The sequence below is a fragment of the Bombus pyrosoma genome, linkage group LG10, assembly GCF_014825855.1.
Source record: "Bombus pyrosoma isolate SC7728 linkage group LG10, ASM1482585v1, whole genome shotgun sequence".
In the NCBI taxonomy this organism is placed as follows: domain Eukaryota; kingdom Metazoa; phylum Arthropoda; class Insecta; order Hymenoptera; family Apidae; genus Bombus; species Bombus pyrosoma.
Genome location: NC_057779.1, coordinates 174,563 through 193,841, shown reverse-complemented (window position 1 = coordinate 193,841; position 19,279 = coordinate 174,563). Strand labels below are relative to the sequence as shown.

The 19,279-nt window shown below is 33.4% G+C and overlaps 1 protein-coding gene across 5 annotated transcripts in view; it reads left to right on the top strand.

The window, feature by feature from the left end:
- The window catches only part of LOC122571564 (homeobox protein dve-1), a 58,591-nt gene extending 43,136 nt beyond the window's left edge, over positions 1 to 15,455 (top strand). For 4 of the 5 annotated variants that reach the window (XM_043735486.1, XM_043735485.1, XM_043735488.1 and 1 more), the window contains 5 exons: positions 3,632 to 3,774; positions 4,466 to 4,768; positions 12,252 to 12,800; positions 13,174 to 13,554; positions 15,015 to 15,455. In XM_043735486.1, the coding sequence (XP_043591421.1) occupies positions 3,632 to 3,774; positions 4,466 to 4,768; positions 12,252 to 12,800; positions 13,174 to 13,554; positions 15,015 to 15,191 (1,553 nt within the window). In that variant the 3' untranslated portion in view covers positions 15,192 to 15,455. The remainder of the gene's footprint in view (positions 1 to 3,631; positions 3,775 to 4,465; positions 4,769 to 12,251; positions 12,801 to 13,173; positions 13,555 to 15,014) is intronic. The other variant, XM_043735487.1, reaches the window with a different exon arrangement.
- The last annotated feature ends 3,824 nt before the right edge of the window (positions 15,456 to 19,279 follow it).

Below are 19,279 nucleotides of genomic sequence, written 5' to 3'. Positions count from 1 at the left end.
CCTGAGGATCTTTCGACAGTGATTTAAAAACGTTCTCACCAATCTGATATTATAAATAATCATCCCCTAAGAAGGAACAGGGGTCGAAGATATAGAAGAAATATTCAGTAAAGATTTTTCGTCTCATTCCCCTGGCAGCTCTGTGTGCACCTAAAGAACCCATTATCACGGTAGCGTGGAATGGGTGATCACGGGGTGTCGAAAAATATGTTCCAACTTTTTATCTTGTATCTGCACCGCCGACTTGGCAATGGGTGCAAGAACCAGTCCGTTAATTTATCGTGTAGAACTTTGTTAAACGTTAGCTATGTGAATTACATTTACAATTATTTATATTTAAATATTTATCGAATCGTTCGTATATTTTCTTATACACATACACTGTACAATTTCATTTTCTATAATACATTTTATCTTAACAACAGTCATGCTGTCAAGTTTCTTTTCATATAAACAATAGTTATTCGATACAAGATGATTTAAATTAAATGATAATCTTTTAATACAATTGTATTTATTTTCTACGCGAATTTACGAATATTAGATTCATATAATGACGTTATGCACTATAAATAATTACTTGCTAAAATTTATATGCGAGTGTTTCAAAATTTAAAAGACGGTATTTTACTCACTTGCAGTTACGTAGGATTATTAAGTTTCAGCTTATAACTGGATATTATTTTTAACTTTCCCGTTGAATATTTCTTACAAATGTATGCTGAAAAGACACGTCCGAAATTTAATTTCAATCTCTCCAATTTCGCAAAAAAGGCGATTTACGCTTCAAAGGATCATTAAAATATATACAATATACGTGTAGAATAGATACCAAACACAAATATGATAGATTAAGTCGTTCGTTGATCGATTTGAAAATATAGCAACTTTCGTAAACGAGAGAAATCTATCAAGAGAAAAGTTGTTTCGTTTCTTTAAGGGTTGTCTTTGGGATGAATCTTATCTTGTAGCGAGAACTGTCAAAGACGAACCGTCCTGACGCTTCCGTCGTGTTTCCTTCACAGCGCAAACGGGGAGATAACCGGAAGCCCGATAGGGTCTGCACCAGAAATGAGAAATGTCTTTGCCGCTGCAGAGATTAAAGATTTTGCGGATGAGTGGTTGACACTTTTTCTCCTTCTTTCTTTCTCTCTCGTATATTGAAAACAAAAAATATATGGAAAGCTACGTTACTGATATTTTCAGCGAAATTTCAAGCACAATGATCATTAACATCGTAACGGATATTAACAATACATTTTGCTATACTTGTATTTCTTTAATTTAATGTCACCTAAATCAAATTTCTAAATTTTTTTTTCTAAGTTTTATTATCTATTATATAGATGTTATTTTATTGACTATATGTGATATTCATTCTAGTAATATTTACTTAAAAACCGAACACGTTCTTATGGATATTTTGTAACGGAAAGAATAAGAAAAATAAAATGAACGCGATACATTTTGTGATACTAAAAATTGACGAAATAAATATCAAAGCAGTAGATTACAGCAGCGGATCTGTGCGTATCAAGAAAGCTTGCTAATAAACAGACCGCATAATACGGCCGGTCGTGGTCAAATCTGCGGAGTATATGCCTACCTTAAACCAGCTGATCCCCATACAGAGACGACGCCAGGGCAGGGCACCTTAATGAAAACTATACGTCCCTGGATTAAGGTGGCCACTGGTCAGCTTTCGGTCTTCCTAGGTACGACCTGTCTTATGCATCCTGGGGGTAGACCCTATAGCAACCAGCGTATTAGATGGAAGTTTAGGGCATTAATACCTAATATCATGCCACCGGCAGTAAATCCTTTGTTGGTCATCTTACTGGTAGACTTAGCACCTTACATCACCGAGTATTGAGAACATCCTATATCAGTTTATGATTTAATATGTAAGTCGATCAACACGTTCATAACGAAGAAATCATGCATATTGAAAATAGTTCGTGGTAAACTTCGATATTTCATATTTAATTCGTATAATTGAAACGCGGAAACAAAGGAGATTAGTAATTAGATGATAAAAATATTTAGTAGAGCACAATGTAGAAATTATCCTCCCTTCTGCTTGTGTATTCATGACATTACAGAAATTTTATCGTTTAATATATAGACAAATATATGAAAATTTATTGGTTATATTTATATACAATTATTTAATTACCTATATAATGCGACTATCTATTTTTCTTATGCTCGTATATCGTAGCAAAATAATTCGCCCTTATAACATTAAAAATTGAGAAAATAGCAGAATCGATTTCTCAATTACTTAATTCCTTACTGATTGTGTATTCGTATAACGAATAATTGACATCTATTCCATGGAAAATTAAAATTAAAAACGCCACATATATATCCTAGATTATTAAAAGTACGATATAAACCGTGACACAACATGTATTTCCGGGATGAACAACTACTTGCAGTTATCGTTTCATTTTCAGTAGAGAGATACCGCCGGTATTTTGATTAATAAGTATTTCGTTGTTCTCCGAATGAAATCGGCAAAACCAAGTTTCCTTCCTTCTCCTTCTTTCGTTGTTTCCTCTCGTTCTCCATTTCCTCAGTTTCGTAGAAGTCTGGGATTATAACCTGAAGTGGGATAGACTCTGGGACTTAAGTCAGGGTTACACAAGGATCGCAGCTATTGTGCCATCGCCCAGCTCTTATTGTCTCGGGATAGACGAGTGGATCTGCATATGCTTAGCACGAGAGTTAGACTTCTCTCAGCGATCTTCAGCTTCACGAATCATCTGGACCCTCGAATTCAAATCCTGAAATGCGAAAGCGTGTGCCTATTGTCGGTCGAATGTATAGAGCCGGAACTAGCTTGATTGTTCAAGAAGCCCTGTTCTCCATTTTGAACGATTGAAAACTTTTGTCGAAATACTCCGACATCGTATTACGTTCGAATCGGCCGTCTAATTGTCGAATTATACAAACTTATAGATTATTATAATACAGCACTAGAGTTATCTTGAAATATATACAAATATTGTAATTAATTAAATTTTTACTCTGTGAATAATCACTTGTAGTTTAGTATTGTTGAATATATATTATATTATTTTTTTATTCGTGTTTCTTTGATAATAAAATTGTACATTTAATTTAATTAATATTAGTCAAAAACGGATAACAACTTATATAGGTACTTAATTTTTTCTAAAGCAGGTTACTTTTATCATTACTGCTATTAGAATTATTATTTATATTTGTGATATTGCGTCAAATACTAAACATTAAAGTATTTTGAATTCTGTAGAAGTAAAATTTTCTAATTAATGTGTCGACATTTCGGATATTTTTATATATTTCCGAATATTTCTATAAATTCGTGTCATACTAGAAAGTATCTTTTGACACTTACATTTGCGTTACAAAAATTAAATGCTGAAAGAGTTTTACATATGAACTCTACAATTTTATGAAAAATGATGTAAACATTTTGAGAAAATCGTTATAGCAACAAGTTTATCAAGATTTTCTACAAATCATTTCTTATTTATGAAAAGAACTAACACTTTACTAATTTATGCGAATATAAACTGGAATGTCATGTTTGAGCGAATGTTATATGAGAGAATCTTAAGAAAGAAAACAATGTTGATTTCAGGAAAAAATCTTCCAGTGCACTGTGTAGTCGAGACGATTCACAATATCGTAGAAACGCATGTAAGCAACTCTCGTGAGAACTGGCGGAGGCCTCAAGTAGAAACGGATTCTTACGTTATCATCCCTGTGGCTATGCCTTTCCAAGTGAGTATTTCTATTTTTTTTAAATGTAAAATTAAGTATTATTTTCTAAACACCGGCATTCATTTTTCGGAAAGTAATAACTTCAATCAGCAAATATAAAATTCTAATGAACATAGTAGTTACAAGCATAATTTCTATATAAGAATGGTCCAAAGTTCTTTTTCAAATTTAGCTATTTGAATATTACGAGAAAAAAGTACATGATAAGTACATTTCTGTTTATTTTTTTTTTTTTTATTGTAATATCACTTTATAACTAAGAACAATTTATGCTTTATAAAACAAGCAGTATTTAAATGTTCTTGAATACTTTAATAATATGACAAGCGATATTTTTTAAATTACAAGGATGGCAAAATACATATTCAATTCTGAAATGAAATAGAAAGACATTTTTGATAACATAAAGTTAATTTACAATGAACTTGATTTTAAGACTGATACTCTATAAAAATGGAAAATGTAACTCGACGGTAGAGGAAAAAAATATAACGTGTAGCGATTAACAAAAATAATTTTAACTGTGATTTAATAAAAATAGTGTCATATAATCTGGATAAAACGATGCGCCTTTTACCCAGAGTTTACAGATTCCCTGTCTTTAATTTGCTTAAACTTAACCCTGTTTTTTACTTCGACTCTCACCACATATTACAATAGTATTAATAAGATAATTCTTTCACTTTTGCAGGATTTAGTAGGCGAGGCATTAGTACGTCTTGGTTATTCAAGCGATTTGATACCAAGCGCTAGAGGAAGTATCGTCATAAGGAACTGGAAACCTCTGCCAATGGAAAAGGTTGCGGACGGTCCTCTGTTAACAGTGGGTGATATTTTAGCTGAGTTAACATCAGTCGCCACTTTGAAGATTCAAGTATACAGATCGAGGCCGCCGCCGCCTAGTCCAGCGGCTGAAGTTAGAAACAAATTATTAAGATTACTGTTACTCCATAGTCATGCACTTCTCGTCTCAGCTGGTTGTCCTCTAGACGAGGTAAGTTTATCAATTTTAAATCAGCTTTTTCGCATCTTTACGTTTAATACGTATGACAACGTCCAGAAGTACGTGGATATTTGCACATTTCTTTAAAATATTTAATTTAATTGCAAAATTGTAAAATGGAAAAAAAATAGAACTACTCATCCATAGAAAGATGTAAGACGATGTTATCCTTTATCAGAGCTGTCGTACAATATCATGATATGATAAAATTAATTTTTAAACGTTAATATGCAATAAAAAAGATTTACATATGTAGACGTTGAGCAACATCATGTAAATGTCTCTTATGGAACATCTTTCATCATCATCTTGAAGAAGAATCGATAGATAAAAGAAATTCGTAAATTATGTTACGAAGCGGATTAGGTCAGAATTAAGTTATGAAGTATGTTAGTATGGCAAATTCAACGTTGTTGATTAAACTGGTTGCCAAAGAAAATATACGCGGGGATGAACCCATGCAACGTGTGGTTAACGTTGGGAGCCGCAGGAAATGTTACTCGTAGGCCTTGTAACGTTAGCTAATCGGTTACTCGAGCGGCAAAGGTGTACCGTTGTGGAGTTTCTCAACGAATATTATGATTTGATATAATGGTATATAGTAGAGAGTACTGTATATGCATATTCTGTAAACTGGGACATACAATTGTTCCGTATAATTATTGCGATTTCTATGTGTTGACTTTAACTACAAATCACAAAGTAAGGGTTGCAATAAGCTCGATCCTGACTTTGATACCTGATTTTCCAGAGTTTTATGGTACAAAGACTCTTGTCCAACTGACTCACTTAGCTCTTGTTTCTATTCTTTTTATAACCAAAAAATTAAGGAAAAGAAAAGTAATAGGAAAAGAAACAGAAGAAATGTATAGATGAGATCTATGCACTACGCGGGAGAATGTTCCATGCTTCGCGTTGATCTCGCCTCACAGAATCCAAACCAAGCATCCACTTCTCAAATAAAAAAATTAGTTATGTGGCGCGAATGTAACAATTATGTTAATAGATTCCATTATATTAAATAAACAATTTATATTTTATATGACATTAGCCGTTGACTCCACACGTAAGAATAATAAAAATTGCTATCATCAATAGTTCCTCGTTAATTCCTATATTTTAGTAATGTTCATGTATTATTAACACAAATCAAGTAAAGTGTCCACATACTTACGAATAGCAGTATACATTCATATATCATAAACAGATCTTGCCCGTTTTAAATATTTCTGCAATATTGTTACATATTTCTATACTGTAACATTGTTTCTTTTTTATGATAATATTTTTGGAAACTTTTCCAAACAATGCTTTTTGTAACTAAGCTAGAAATGTAATAGCATTACACAGTGCGAAACAGTATCATAGTGACAATTAAAAACATAAACAAGCTATTGAATGCTCACGAGATTACAAATTAAATTAACAACAAGTTCAATCAATTGTCCGAACAAAGATTAAGATCGGCTAACGGTGTTAAAGCATTAAACCGCGGAATTTAAGAACGACTTAAAGATCAAGCAGCCGAAAGGAATCTTCGTGTAAGACCGCTTAAAAATGTTTAAAATGTAAATTTAACCAGAAAGTGCTTGTCTTCGGGACACCTAATCTCATTAAGAAGTCCTCCATCTTACGCTCTTGTTCGTCCTTTAAGAACTAGCAGTAATCTTTACCAGATTTTTGGTCTCGATCCCCGTTGATCTCCGCTTTAAATAAATGTTTTCCCAGTTTCAAGCTACCACAACAGTATCTAGACCCTCCTTGTTCAATATAAGAAACATTCCCGATTAATTAAACCTATTGTTAGTTAATAATTTTACAATTTATTTTGTCTTATTTTAGCCCATCTACTAACATTTCCAACATTTACACGACATACTACAAACCATTAATAAATTTGAACAAGAATGAAGCTATAGTATGTATTTTATATTCTAAACTTTCACGATGATTAATTAGTATATTTGTGATTTTTTCAATCGTGTTGTTAGTACATTGCGTTTTCAGGTGAAAGATTTTCAGGTCTGAAGAAGTGAACCGGAATACTAGTACTAATAACACTAATACCTGCAATACTAATAACACAATCGAAACCCGAAGAATCATAAATATATAGTACACTATAGCATTGTTATCCGTGACCATATGTCCTACGAGTATTTATATTAATATTTATAAAATTATTTTCTACATATATGTATTCATAACGCAATGCAAGGATACTCGTTTTGAAATTGATTCATCTTTACACTTCGAGATTTCAGCAACTTCTAACAATTTTTTAAATTTATTTAATCAATATCGATTTTCTTCTTAATAATTCCCCTTCTTGACTTTCTTTCGCGATACACATTGTTTCGGACATTTCACACTGTGGCTATCAAAATGATACTCGTAACAATAATTTATAGTACCAATATATCTACTAATCATAACTTACTATGCATACCATATAACTGAAGAACTTAACATATACATTCTTAAGACGAATACCGAAAACCTAGGTGATTTTAAAAACATCATGTTTAATTCGTAGTTGAAACGATCATTCTCATCGATTGTCCAGAATTACATTTAAAAGAATACTAACAACCGAATCACAGAAATAGAGACATTTTCAACCGAATCACCGAAATAGAGACATTTTTTCTAATTCCTCGGAAGAGATAATCCAAGGGACTGGGTTCACTCGACTTCGTTTCTTCGAAGGTTGAAGCATCATCGTACGATTTCCATGAAAGAGCAACGCGAGCGCGCCCTTTCGACGGCAACGAAGATCTCATAGCATGTGATAGGATTACCCTTTACTCAACCAAATTCGCAGCCTTCATCAAAAGCCCCCTCGATATCGGAAGAAGGAGAAGGGTGATGGGGTATGCCACCCCCTTCGGGCGGGCATTATCTAAGTGCACTCTCTTTGAAGATCCTGCTATACTCGCCCATCCCTGAACTTTAATGCCGCTCGCGGTGGTCTATGATTACCAATTTTCCCTGACAGACGTTTCCTGTTCGAGTTTCGGCCCGTCGACTAATGGCGAACGGCTGTGATGGAGAATCACCGACTCGAGTTCATGCGACTTAATCTGCCGATCATTTGGCCAAGACTCGACATTCGCGCTAGCTAACGCTTGCTAACCAACCGATTTATGAAGTCTCGACAAATTTGCATGATTAGCTGTCATGCCTAGAATTGCCTTCCTTAACGTTTAGTATCATTGCCTGGAGCTTCATTGTTCCAGCAAGGTCTTTATGTAGACTCGGATCAATCACAAACGCGAATTCATTGTTCCATAAATGTTAGATTTCAATAATTCTCTCCAGTTGCGCATACAAAACATAAAAACAGTAGACTTGCTCTATGCTTGGTAAATATGTACATACATATGTATACCTCACACATGATTTGGCAAGAAGAATTTTTGAAGATATATTAAGAGAAAGTATAATAGCATTTTTCATCGATATTTTTATAATGTCATATCATTCATTATAGGAGAAGAATATCATTATATATATATAACGTTAGTTCATTATTCTGAGCAGCAAGCAACTAGTATATTAAGTAAGTTGTAGGTAATATCCTCATCCGTTTCCATCGCGACAAAGTGTGCAAACACAACACTACTACTTATAAAGAAGTAAAGAAACATATCAGCGGAGATAATAATTTGTACATTGACGTACTGTGTGAGAAAGTAGTACTAAAAACGATATGCGTAAGTAAGAGACAGCGGTTGGTAACATTAACGAATCTAGAATCTCGCAACAACAAATTTAAATCCTTGTCTAATTCTCTTGATGGTTTTCCTGCTGTGTCTCCCGCTAGTATCCAACCGTTAGCCTCTGTATTACGAAAAAGTCTACATTCGAGCATTCGTTGACAACATCATGAGTTCAGTCAAGAATATTTGATCATCAGAATATTTGATATCAGTTCTTGCGATGACGATTGATTTACTACCACCCTGCGGATGATCAGCTGACGCTACTGCGTCATCTGGAAATAATAAATAGGCGTAAATCAGAGCTCGAATTACAGCGCGATGTCGTCAGATAAGCTTGGGTGGCCCGTCTTTTTTCTTCGACGGTGTTTACATGTATATCAACCGATTTCTGAAATCTCGTGCCCTGTCAACCGCTTTGTGTCTCGACTGCCTACCTGAGTGATTAAGTGCTGGGTTGTAAAATTCGTCGGATGAGAAATTCTAACGGGTGACAGCCTGTGGATAATAATTGTTCTGCGCCGTATCTGACGCTACCAAGGTGCCATGGATACGCGACGGATTACCGCGTTATTAAAGTGGCGTCGAGCACCTTGATCCTCGCGGGCGGAGATATTTGTTCTTATAAATCATTGTCCAGATAACGCACACGTTTGTCAAACCTCGTACTACTTCCTACGAATCTAAACTTTTCCATAATCTGGCTTCTTAATGCCACACCACCGGTGGAATTATATCGCGTGAACGACGATATGTATATATTTACCTCGATACCCTCCTAACTCGTATTATCACTCGATACAGGAATACTTATAACTTTATTACTGTGTAATTTTTATGGACGTCATAGATATTATTAACAACTATTTTCATACTGGATGTAATTTGTAAGAAGCAAATAAAGTCGTATAAATAAAAGTGTAAGATACATACATTTCCAGGGTCGCTTTGAATTTGAATAGCATTGTAAAAATCACATCGTACGCGTTGTTACATTACTTATCTTTTAATAATCATTTGTTATTTTAATCGAATAAATAATCTCCTACATAATTTTGAATCCACTAGTTATGGAGCAATGATTCATTTTTCAATCCAACCATATTTTGTTGTATATATTTATATTACGCATAATAATAAATAACAAGATAGAACACTTTAAAACTCGCAATTAAAAATCATTTCAATGAACTTCTGAGACATATGCTTCTAAACTTCTTTTCAGGCACATTTCTAGAAATTTCTTGTACAAATACGTGGATATGAAAGTATTTAATTTAGCACTCGTCTTTCTTCTTTAATTTAACATTTAAATAATTAGTTTATGTCTTAGTTGTTCAGTTTCTACTTTTGTTATATACGAACATTTACAATCCCTTCTTTGTTAACAAAATTTTTAAACTCCCCAGGCACGGCACAGCGTTCCAGTTTCTTTTTCGTACGTCTAGTGAGAATATAACATACGTTCGTAAAGAAGTATCTATTGCATATAATGTAATAATTTTCTTTTAAATTATATAGTTTTTTCAGTGTATTTATTTGTTTTATTCGCCGTTTATTTCATCAAGTCTTAAATGGAAAACAATTGAGATATTGTTATTATATTTGCCGCACTCAGCAGACACTCGGTGTTATTAAAAAGGAAGCAACGTACTTACAAATGTAGCAACAGAATAACGTTCATCGGCAGATGCATGACAATCGTTTATGTATCTGTAACATGTATAAATGAACTTAACCGCGTGTACGCATCAATTTTTATCCGGCGCAAACACGCGCGATATCGCCACAAGTACGCACGTTCATATACATACATACATATATTTCTCCATGTAATCTAATGAACTGTTGAGAAACGCGCGTGAAACCTTCGCGTGAATTCATTCGTCCGTCGACTCTTAAAAGACACGATTCTTCATGAGTTTTCTATGATCTTTATGAGATATAAAAGTGTATAGCTTTTCAGCAAACACTTGGCGCTTCGGTGTTTGAAATAGACATTTCCTCAAATTCATATGTAGCATTTAATCGCATCTGCAGTTGTTTCATCGCTATCATCATCATTAATGGCACTATTGTATCGCTAATTCGTTCTTAGAATCACATTATGTTCATTATCTTTACTTGCATTTGCAATTTTTCTTGTACCAATATCCTTGTTTGCCAAAATCGTAGCTGCGACTGATAAAACTGAATCGCATTTCAATAGCGTCCTGTGTGTACTTTAAACTGTTAGGAAAATTCAGTTATCTTAACGTACAAGGGATGTTCTCGACCAAGAATAAACAAAAAGAAAGGATCTTAAACTAAACAATAATAATCTGGGAGGCGGCAAACAAATTTGGTCATCTTTTTGCAGCTAAATTTGAAGGTTATTTAGACAGAATTATTACTGTTTATTAAGAAATGGAAAGTCTAGTTACGGTTTTCTGATAGACATAGCCCTGACAAGGCTTTAAATAATTAAAAAAGAAAGACTGGTTGCATCTTCGCAAAGATGAAATTTAATGTAGTAATTAATGGTATCGTGAAACTCAGTATGAAAGTCTAACGGATAAATGGAAAATTAATCTGGCCTGGAAATAGTGAAAAAAGAAGCTTAGTGGACTTATTTTCGTACGGTTGAAAATTAATCACATGACAATCTCATTATAAAATAAGGAAAAAAGACTGTTTGGATGTTATTCGAAGTCACTAAAATATTTCGTTTGCGGTCATACAAGGAACACAATTTTATTCTCACACGCTTGAAATTTAGCCACATCACAGTTCAATGTATAAAGTAATGAAAAAAAATAGTCTGGCTGTCATTTTGTACTACCAAAGACAAGCCAGGCTCGCCAAACGCATTAATTGGCGAGCGCTGTAACTCTCTATTGCTGAATGAACAGAGGTGACCGCGGTCTATTTGCTTAATTCCGCCTTTTTAAAATTTTTAACGCAACGAAGACAAGTATGCACAAAAATGAAGAAAATTTTCAAATTACTTTGTTACAGCAATTGCCGGAGTCCAGAGACAAATTGTTGAAAATTAGTGCACTAACTTCTTTCTGCCAAATCTTCGAATTATCGCCAGACTCGTTCTCCAACGTTGTACATCAGCCAGGCTGTTGTTTTACGTAACTTCATAATAATATTAATAATTAAAAAAATTTTCGTATGTACGAAGATAACTGCACCATACTTTGGAATCAAACTGAATTTTTTAAGCCCGTCGTATTTTTTAATTAAAATTTTTTAAATGAGAAATTTTTTATCGAAAAACGTTGCCAGACTGCAAATTCCATAATCGGAGATCAGTCACACTACTTTTCTACTAAGTTTGATGATAGTATTGGTAGTATTAATTAGTATATCAAGTTTCATGTATGTGAAAAAAAGAACAACGTATTTATATTTTTAATACATCGTTTTCATCAGTAATCAATAACCAGACTATTCATTTGTTAATTACCATCATTAAATAGAATCGGAATTGCTGTAAGTAGGGCGTACGAAAATAAGCGATCAAAAATGTTCACTGTCTCCCGATCTATAACGTGATAAGCAAAAGTCGTTAAATAAGACTCAGTACCACATGCCAGTACTAAAATACCTAGAAAATGCGCTTTCAAAGAGAAAGTTACGAGGATTCTGCCATACTTATTATTTAAGCAACAACGAAATACATTGAAACTTGAAAAAAGGTCCTCATCTTTGTTGCAAATCAATTGCTTCAGTTACTCAAGTACAACTTATTGTTTGATTTGCAGATGACACTGTTATCTCTCTGTAGAGGTGGAAACGATTTATCAGAGGAAACTAAACGAAACTTCGAATCTTGGTTGCAACAGCAACAGTTGGGTTTAGGTCTAAACCCGATGGTACCTTCCTCCAACCATCATCAGCATCACACGCAGAGCCCTCAGCCGGACGGAGGCGGTACCATTGGATCGGCAGGTGGTACGATCGGTCCTCCGCATCCCGCGCTTCTTCAATACTCACATAAAACTAGGATGAGAACGAGTTTCGATCCCGAACTGGAGTTACCACGGCTTCAGCGATGGTTCGGTGAGAATCAACACCCGTCACGTCAACAAATTCAACACTACGTCTCGGAATTGAATGCCCTAGAGTCTCGACGAGGCAGGAAGCCCCTGGACGTAAATAACGTTGTCTACTGGTTCAAGAATGCCAGAGCCGCTCAGAAGAGGGCTGAGAACAGGGGTGTCAATGGTTACAGCCCTCCTGGGCTCAGTCCGAGAGGCGCCAGTATTGTCAGCGAAGATTGTACGGACGAGGAAGAGGATTCAAGGAACCAGGTATGTGCCGAAACAAGAAAAAATTAAAACAACTGTTGCTCCTCTAGCAGAGATACGAAGTCAACAGATTTTTATTGAAGTTCATCTTGATGCAATTGAAAACAAAGTTGTAATTTTTTCAAAAAGAAGAGCAAAATATTCGATGTTATAATAATGAATCAAGTATAACCCTAATTTTTGGCAAATTTATTTTTCAAACAAATATTAATCTTGATCGCTTTTAAAACGAATATCAGAGACGATACGAAATTCAGTTAGTAAACATACGTTTTTAAATGAAGTATAAGGTACAGCAAATTTACTATTGGTATAACGATTACCACGTAGTTACCGATGTTTAATATGTAATTATTATTATGTATTTGTATTTCAGTCGACATCACCTTCTCCCTGTCCACCTGGCAGCCCACCCGTTGGTCCATTGTCACTTACAACCAGACCCGAGGATCAACAACCTGCACCTTCAACGCCATCCTCGGTGAAACAAGAAGATGCCAGAGTATCCTCCGGTTCAGAAGACGACGAGACAAGACCGACCGGTCCATTGCCGCCTGGATTTTCTCTGGTTCCTAGTTCAATGTTTGGTCATGGAATAATGTATATGTCACCTTATCTGCCGCCACGTGGATCTGCTGGTTGTTCCACTAGCATGTTGGACGAGAGGAGGAAAAGGAACCGGACATTCATTGATCCTGTAACGGAAGTACCGAGACTCGAAACTTGGTTCACTCACAATACTCATCCCAGTCACGCGGTAAGTTGAACGATGCTATTTAACCATCGACATGTACATTTGTCACTACTCGGCATTAATACTCATCCAGTCATTGGAACAGTTTTACGATATTTCTTGGATGCTTGAAGCTAATATTATTTTTAAAAACTTGAATAAATATATTCGTGCAAGTCAAGCGAGAATGATCAATAAGAATGTGCAGTATGATGACCAATCTTTTCATCTAGGTAACATTTAGAATTACATTTTTTTTCGCTTCCTGGTTTGATGTAATAGGTAAAAATAGCACTCATGATTGCTCAAGTTTAAAATATTAGTACGTTTTAAATATGACGTTAGTAAAAATTAATTTAACATCGCTATATTATTTCATACATCCTTATACGTGATTTTATCCTTTCTACGTCCTTGATTATAACGAAGATGTAGTCAGAATTGTAAATTGCATTCTCTTAAAGATTATGCTTTTAATTCCCGTGGTTGTGAATAAAAAGAAATATAATACAAAAAATAAATATATGAATGGTTCACTCAATATAGTATTTATTGCATATTCATTCGCATAATTTAAATACTTTCTAAATTATAGTCAAAAACTGTTATATACGAAAGTCACGTGATTTCAAGAAGCACGTAATCTACGTACTTTTTCGTGAAATTATTTCATTCGAAAGATTTAATGGTCTACTTTGTTTAAAACAGCATTATATTTTTTGTACTGTTTGTTATATTTTTTATACCAAAATTTTAACAATTCTAAATAAAATGTCTGCTTGTATTTATACTGACATATGTATAAACCAATTAATTAACCGAATATTTTGTCTAATATATGGAAAATATATCTTATTCCTTTAGTAGCGATAGTATTTTCAGGCTTCTTACGCGATTATGAAAAAGAAAAAGAAAACTGATATTGTGTATAAACGAAAAGATAGATATTTATGTTCAAATGTATAAAAAAAATTGCTATGATATTTACACGAGAAATATTTTTAAAATGATGATGGAATAAACGAAAAATTACGTAAAGGTACAAATTATGCCAAATAAATACTCAAAAAACGAAGCCAAACGCTTTCTAAATTATTAAATTGAAAGTTATCTAGTACTAATACATTTTTGTACAGATTTGTTTATCCTCTAAATTTTTTTTTAAATTTGAGCACAAAAAATTGACATCCTATGTGAGAAAATAAAGTTCAGCTTAAAATCTCTGGAACGATTACACGTGAAACAAACCACATCCCATGTGTTTATAACATAATAAATTTAGATGTTATTCAAGATATATGAGTAAGATAAACTACATTATATATTTTATTATTAATAAATGCCCAGTCTCACACTTACTTTTTTACATTCGAAAATTCAATAAGAATCAAGACGTAACTAGAATCGACTTTGTTTTCATCCCATTTTGTTACTTCCGTCAATCAGTCGATTATTTTAAGAGATTTAATTTGTTTAATTCGCAGTTGATTCTGAAATATACGGAGGAGCTGAATCGGATGCCGTATCGACAAAAGTTCCCGCGACTGGAACCAAAAAATGTACAATTTTGGTTCAAGAATCGCCGGGCCAAGTGCAAGCGCTTGAAAATGGCCCTTTTTGAGGGCGAATCACCACAAACGCACCCATATCATGCAGACTAGCTCGTCCCCTCATGTAACGTAAAGTAGGAACAACCAAGATGTCGCAAGACACGATCATTTATGTACTGTAAAACGGAAGAAAAGAAAGGAGGAGGATTGGAAACATCGTTAATCAACCTGTTATTCTTTAATATCGTTGACTTGTGACCATATTCGCTGGTTACACTTTTGTTGTAATTATGGCGTAATAATTAATATAATTACTATGGACCTTAATAAGTGTACATAATGAGAATACTGTCGAATAAAAACTATACGTCATGATTTATAGCATCGTCATTATCCTTCTTAAATAGTATCGATGTGTCTATACTTCCTTGTTTGTAAATACTCTTCTCCTCGTCTGTTATGGCTTAAGGAACAAATAAATAAAGAAACTTTTCAAACATGCGATGCATTGAGATATTATTATACCCATTTCATAGTATTTCTCTTATTTAACTATTTACTTGTGTTATCAATGAGGCATAATTGAATAGTAAATGTTACATATGTAATTATTTACTTGAGGAATGAATTTTATTGAACTGCGAGATAAATTTTTCACTTTTATGTATTATTAATAGCAAGGATACGTATCTTTTGATATTTTTACTAAGATTTTGCATAATTTACTAAAGCTTAAAAATAATTTTATCGAAAACATTGATATATTTATCATTTAGTTAATCGTTAAAATGCATTAACTTGTTAAAGTGCAATTTTGGATATATACAATATCAAATAGGAGGGGGTTAAAATTGATACAATAGCTTTCACATACACCGATGTGAGAAATGTTTATTCGTACAAAGACGAATATACGAAAGACTGAAAAGCATTTGCTTAGTTTTAGTTCTATTTTGTATTATTTTTATTATATTTAGTTCTATTCAACACATAGTCCTATTCAATAAAATGTGATACAGACCAGCGTAAATGTCTGTGATAGTGTCTGCGAGTCTCGAAACGTAGAGTCTGCAGGGTTGAAATCTCACCCTAAGACGAAATCAACGTGTTGTTGTCGAGTCAACTCCGACTCAAGCTTTACAATAATAATCAAAGTCTTTCTACAGATATGGCAAAGGACTATACTTGTCACATCAATATTAAATTATCACTTCTTATCTTCAAAATCAATACTACAATTTTATAGTATGTACAATTCGATGTTTAAACCATTTTTCTTTTAAATACAGTGTACGTGCATGTTTCGTTACAGTTCATAATCTTAATTATGTTTTTAAGTAAACTGAAGATGTTTACTAATTTTAAGGAATGTATATGAACAACTTTATTAATATGTACTAACTTATTTAATATCTGTGAACATTACAGCAGACCATATATTTTAAATAAACAAACATTTTAAAAGAGAATCTTATTTAACGTCATTTGTTTTTATATATAAAATTTACAAACTTTTTAGATGTAAATGTATATAAATCATAACGTGACATACACTGACACTGAGCTGCATTAAAATTTGCTAATTCAGTACAAGATGCAAATCGTTGCCAAATTTCTTTCAAATTTATTTTCGCTCACTTAAAATAAAATCAAATAAATTTCTCGTTCTTAAATAATGCCAAAATTAAAAAACCTAATGATACAATTGTAAGAGTCAACTAATAACTAAGACTTAAATCAACTTTATAGAGAACATAAAATTTAACGACACGTTTTTCCCCATGGCGAATAGTATGCAGAACTAATGATTAAAGAGGAAACGGATCTTTCTATCGAAGTTCCTGTGACGGTATGAGCGAATCTGATCAGAGGATATCAGACTTTCGACTCCGTTTAAGTCGACAATGCTACACGAAGATGACGAAGGGGAAGTGCTTTCGTCATCTATGAGATACACGCATAGGACGACAACAGGGAGATCGTACTGAAGTCAGGGCGGATTTAATGAGGATAGGCGGATTTGTCCAATTAAAATGTCTTGTAAAGATCCACGTAGGTCGATGCTCGTTCATTCGCAAAACATCGAAATTCGACTTCACCGCAGCAGCCTCTTCTTATCCGAGACTATACAGGTACAAACTCAAACTGTTATCCCTTTCGTTATTGAGATTCGTCTCTCGAGTGAAGCAAAGTCGAGACATCGTTAAGAGAGCGGCAAAGATTTAGGAACGTTCTTCAGGAAATCGGGACTATTTTACCGATATCGGATGAATCATATAAATATCAAATAAGTTTCACAGAAATTGAAAATTCATAAATTTTTTTATTTCAAGATTTCTCTTACCTTTAAAATAATGAAAAGATAATATATTAAATAAATTACAATAAATTACAATTAAATAATTGAGAAAATTGCAATGTATTGATATCTTGTATCTCTTTTTGTATTGTATGTCTTTGTAGTACATTCAATAAACGGATAACGATTTGTTATCGATACCCTGTGGTAAAAGTTTATTCAATTCACGTCACCAAACCTTTGATTTTACCGGTGTAGTGCTTCACGTAAATACATACTTATCGTCAACGATTTTCCTTGCATTTTAGCAAAAATTGTGTTAGATAAAAATTGAACTATATTTAAGCTCTCGTACTTCAGTGATATCGCTTTTGCAATATTGATAAATTATTATTTTCATCGATAGCAAGTTAAAAAAGAAAAGATAAATATATGTACATAAAAATTTATACATAAGAATAATCTTCTTTTCCGAAATATAACTTTGGTTTCAAAAAGCTTCGCTACGAAAGAATACTGGAGTTACTAATTGAACAATTCAAAATGTTGTCTGCAAATGAAACAAGAAGACGTATTAAGATCAAGCTAAGTGTTTCAATGGAAAACCATGTTTTTTATTTAAATTATGTTGGTACTCGTTAAGACAAATTAATGAGGTACCACACTATTTCATTCTATTTAATTCAATTCTATTTATTTATAGCATTCTATGAAAGCTTACAAAGTTGAGCGAAACGATGAGTTATCTCCGTTCCTCATTTTTGCTTGCAGGACGCATGGATATTATTTGTGCGAAAAACCTTTGAGAACTCTGCGTAACACTCGTTTTGTTTGAATTATACATATAAGCTAGACGTAATAAACATTCAATCATTCTATACAAACATTTTTGTGCGTCGTTAAAAAAGTGTAATGAAATTAATCATTTTCCTTTAATGATATGAAAAATAAAAACACACTGATGTAGCCATACTGCATTAAGCTTTAATAAAAAAAAATTTTGCCTCACATATTTCTATAAACAATTAATTATGATTAGGAGTAATACGTACGTAGATTTATGTGTAAGCACTTATTTGTAAATTTCATGTTCACGGTACATTTTCTACGGAATTATGTCGCTTCTTGTTGAAGAAGATAATCACCATAATGCGTTAAAAAAATGTCAACTTTTGACTAACGATGACGTTTCCACAAACGAAATAGAAATACAACTAAATAATTAATTCTGAACTAGGCATTAAAATTTCACAAATCTTAAACGCGATTCGAATATTTGATTCGAAAAACGCCAGAATGAAGATTCAGAAACAGAGACGGAAATATTAGACTGTTCAGACGGATAAGAAAATTGAGGTCGAAGAGTATGGAAGAAAGAGGGTGGAATGTAAGAAGCCGGTAGGGTGGCGCGCCGATGCCTTATGAAAATCTAAAAGTCAGCAGCCTCGAGGATCATCTCTCTATCTGATCTTAATTTGTCAGCCGACACAGGAATAATTTAAACCACACCCTCGCTAGTAAATCGTTATAAGGAATGACATTCTCGCCCTGGAAATCTTTCCCTTTTCTGTTCTTCGATTAATCCCTAATTAATATTGAATTTTTATTGGATTTTTAAACAACAGATACGACGAGGCTCCGAATGAAATGTAAAAATTCTTCTAATGATATCGAAAATTTACATGTTTTTATAAGTACATTGCAAGATTGAAGAAGATTCCAAAAATATAATCAATCATTATATAGTTCATTTACAAATTCTAAAGTCGTGTCATTTATTTAATTTGCAATATCCTTTCATATTTCTACGCTTGTCTTCGTTGATATTCCCACTTTACTAATGCCTATTACTTTGCTTGACTGAAAATATGCTTTCAAATATCAGGTGATATTGAGGTTT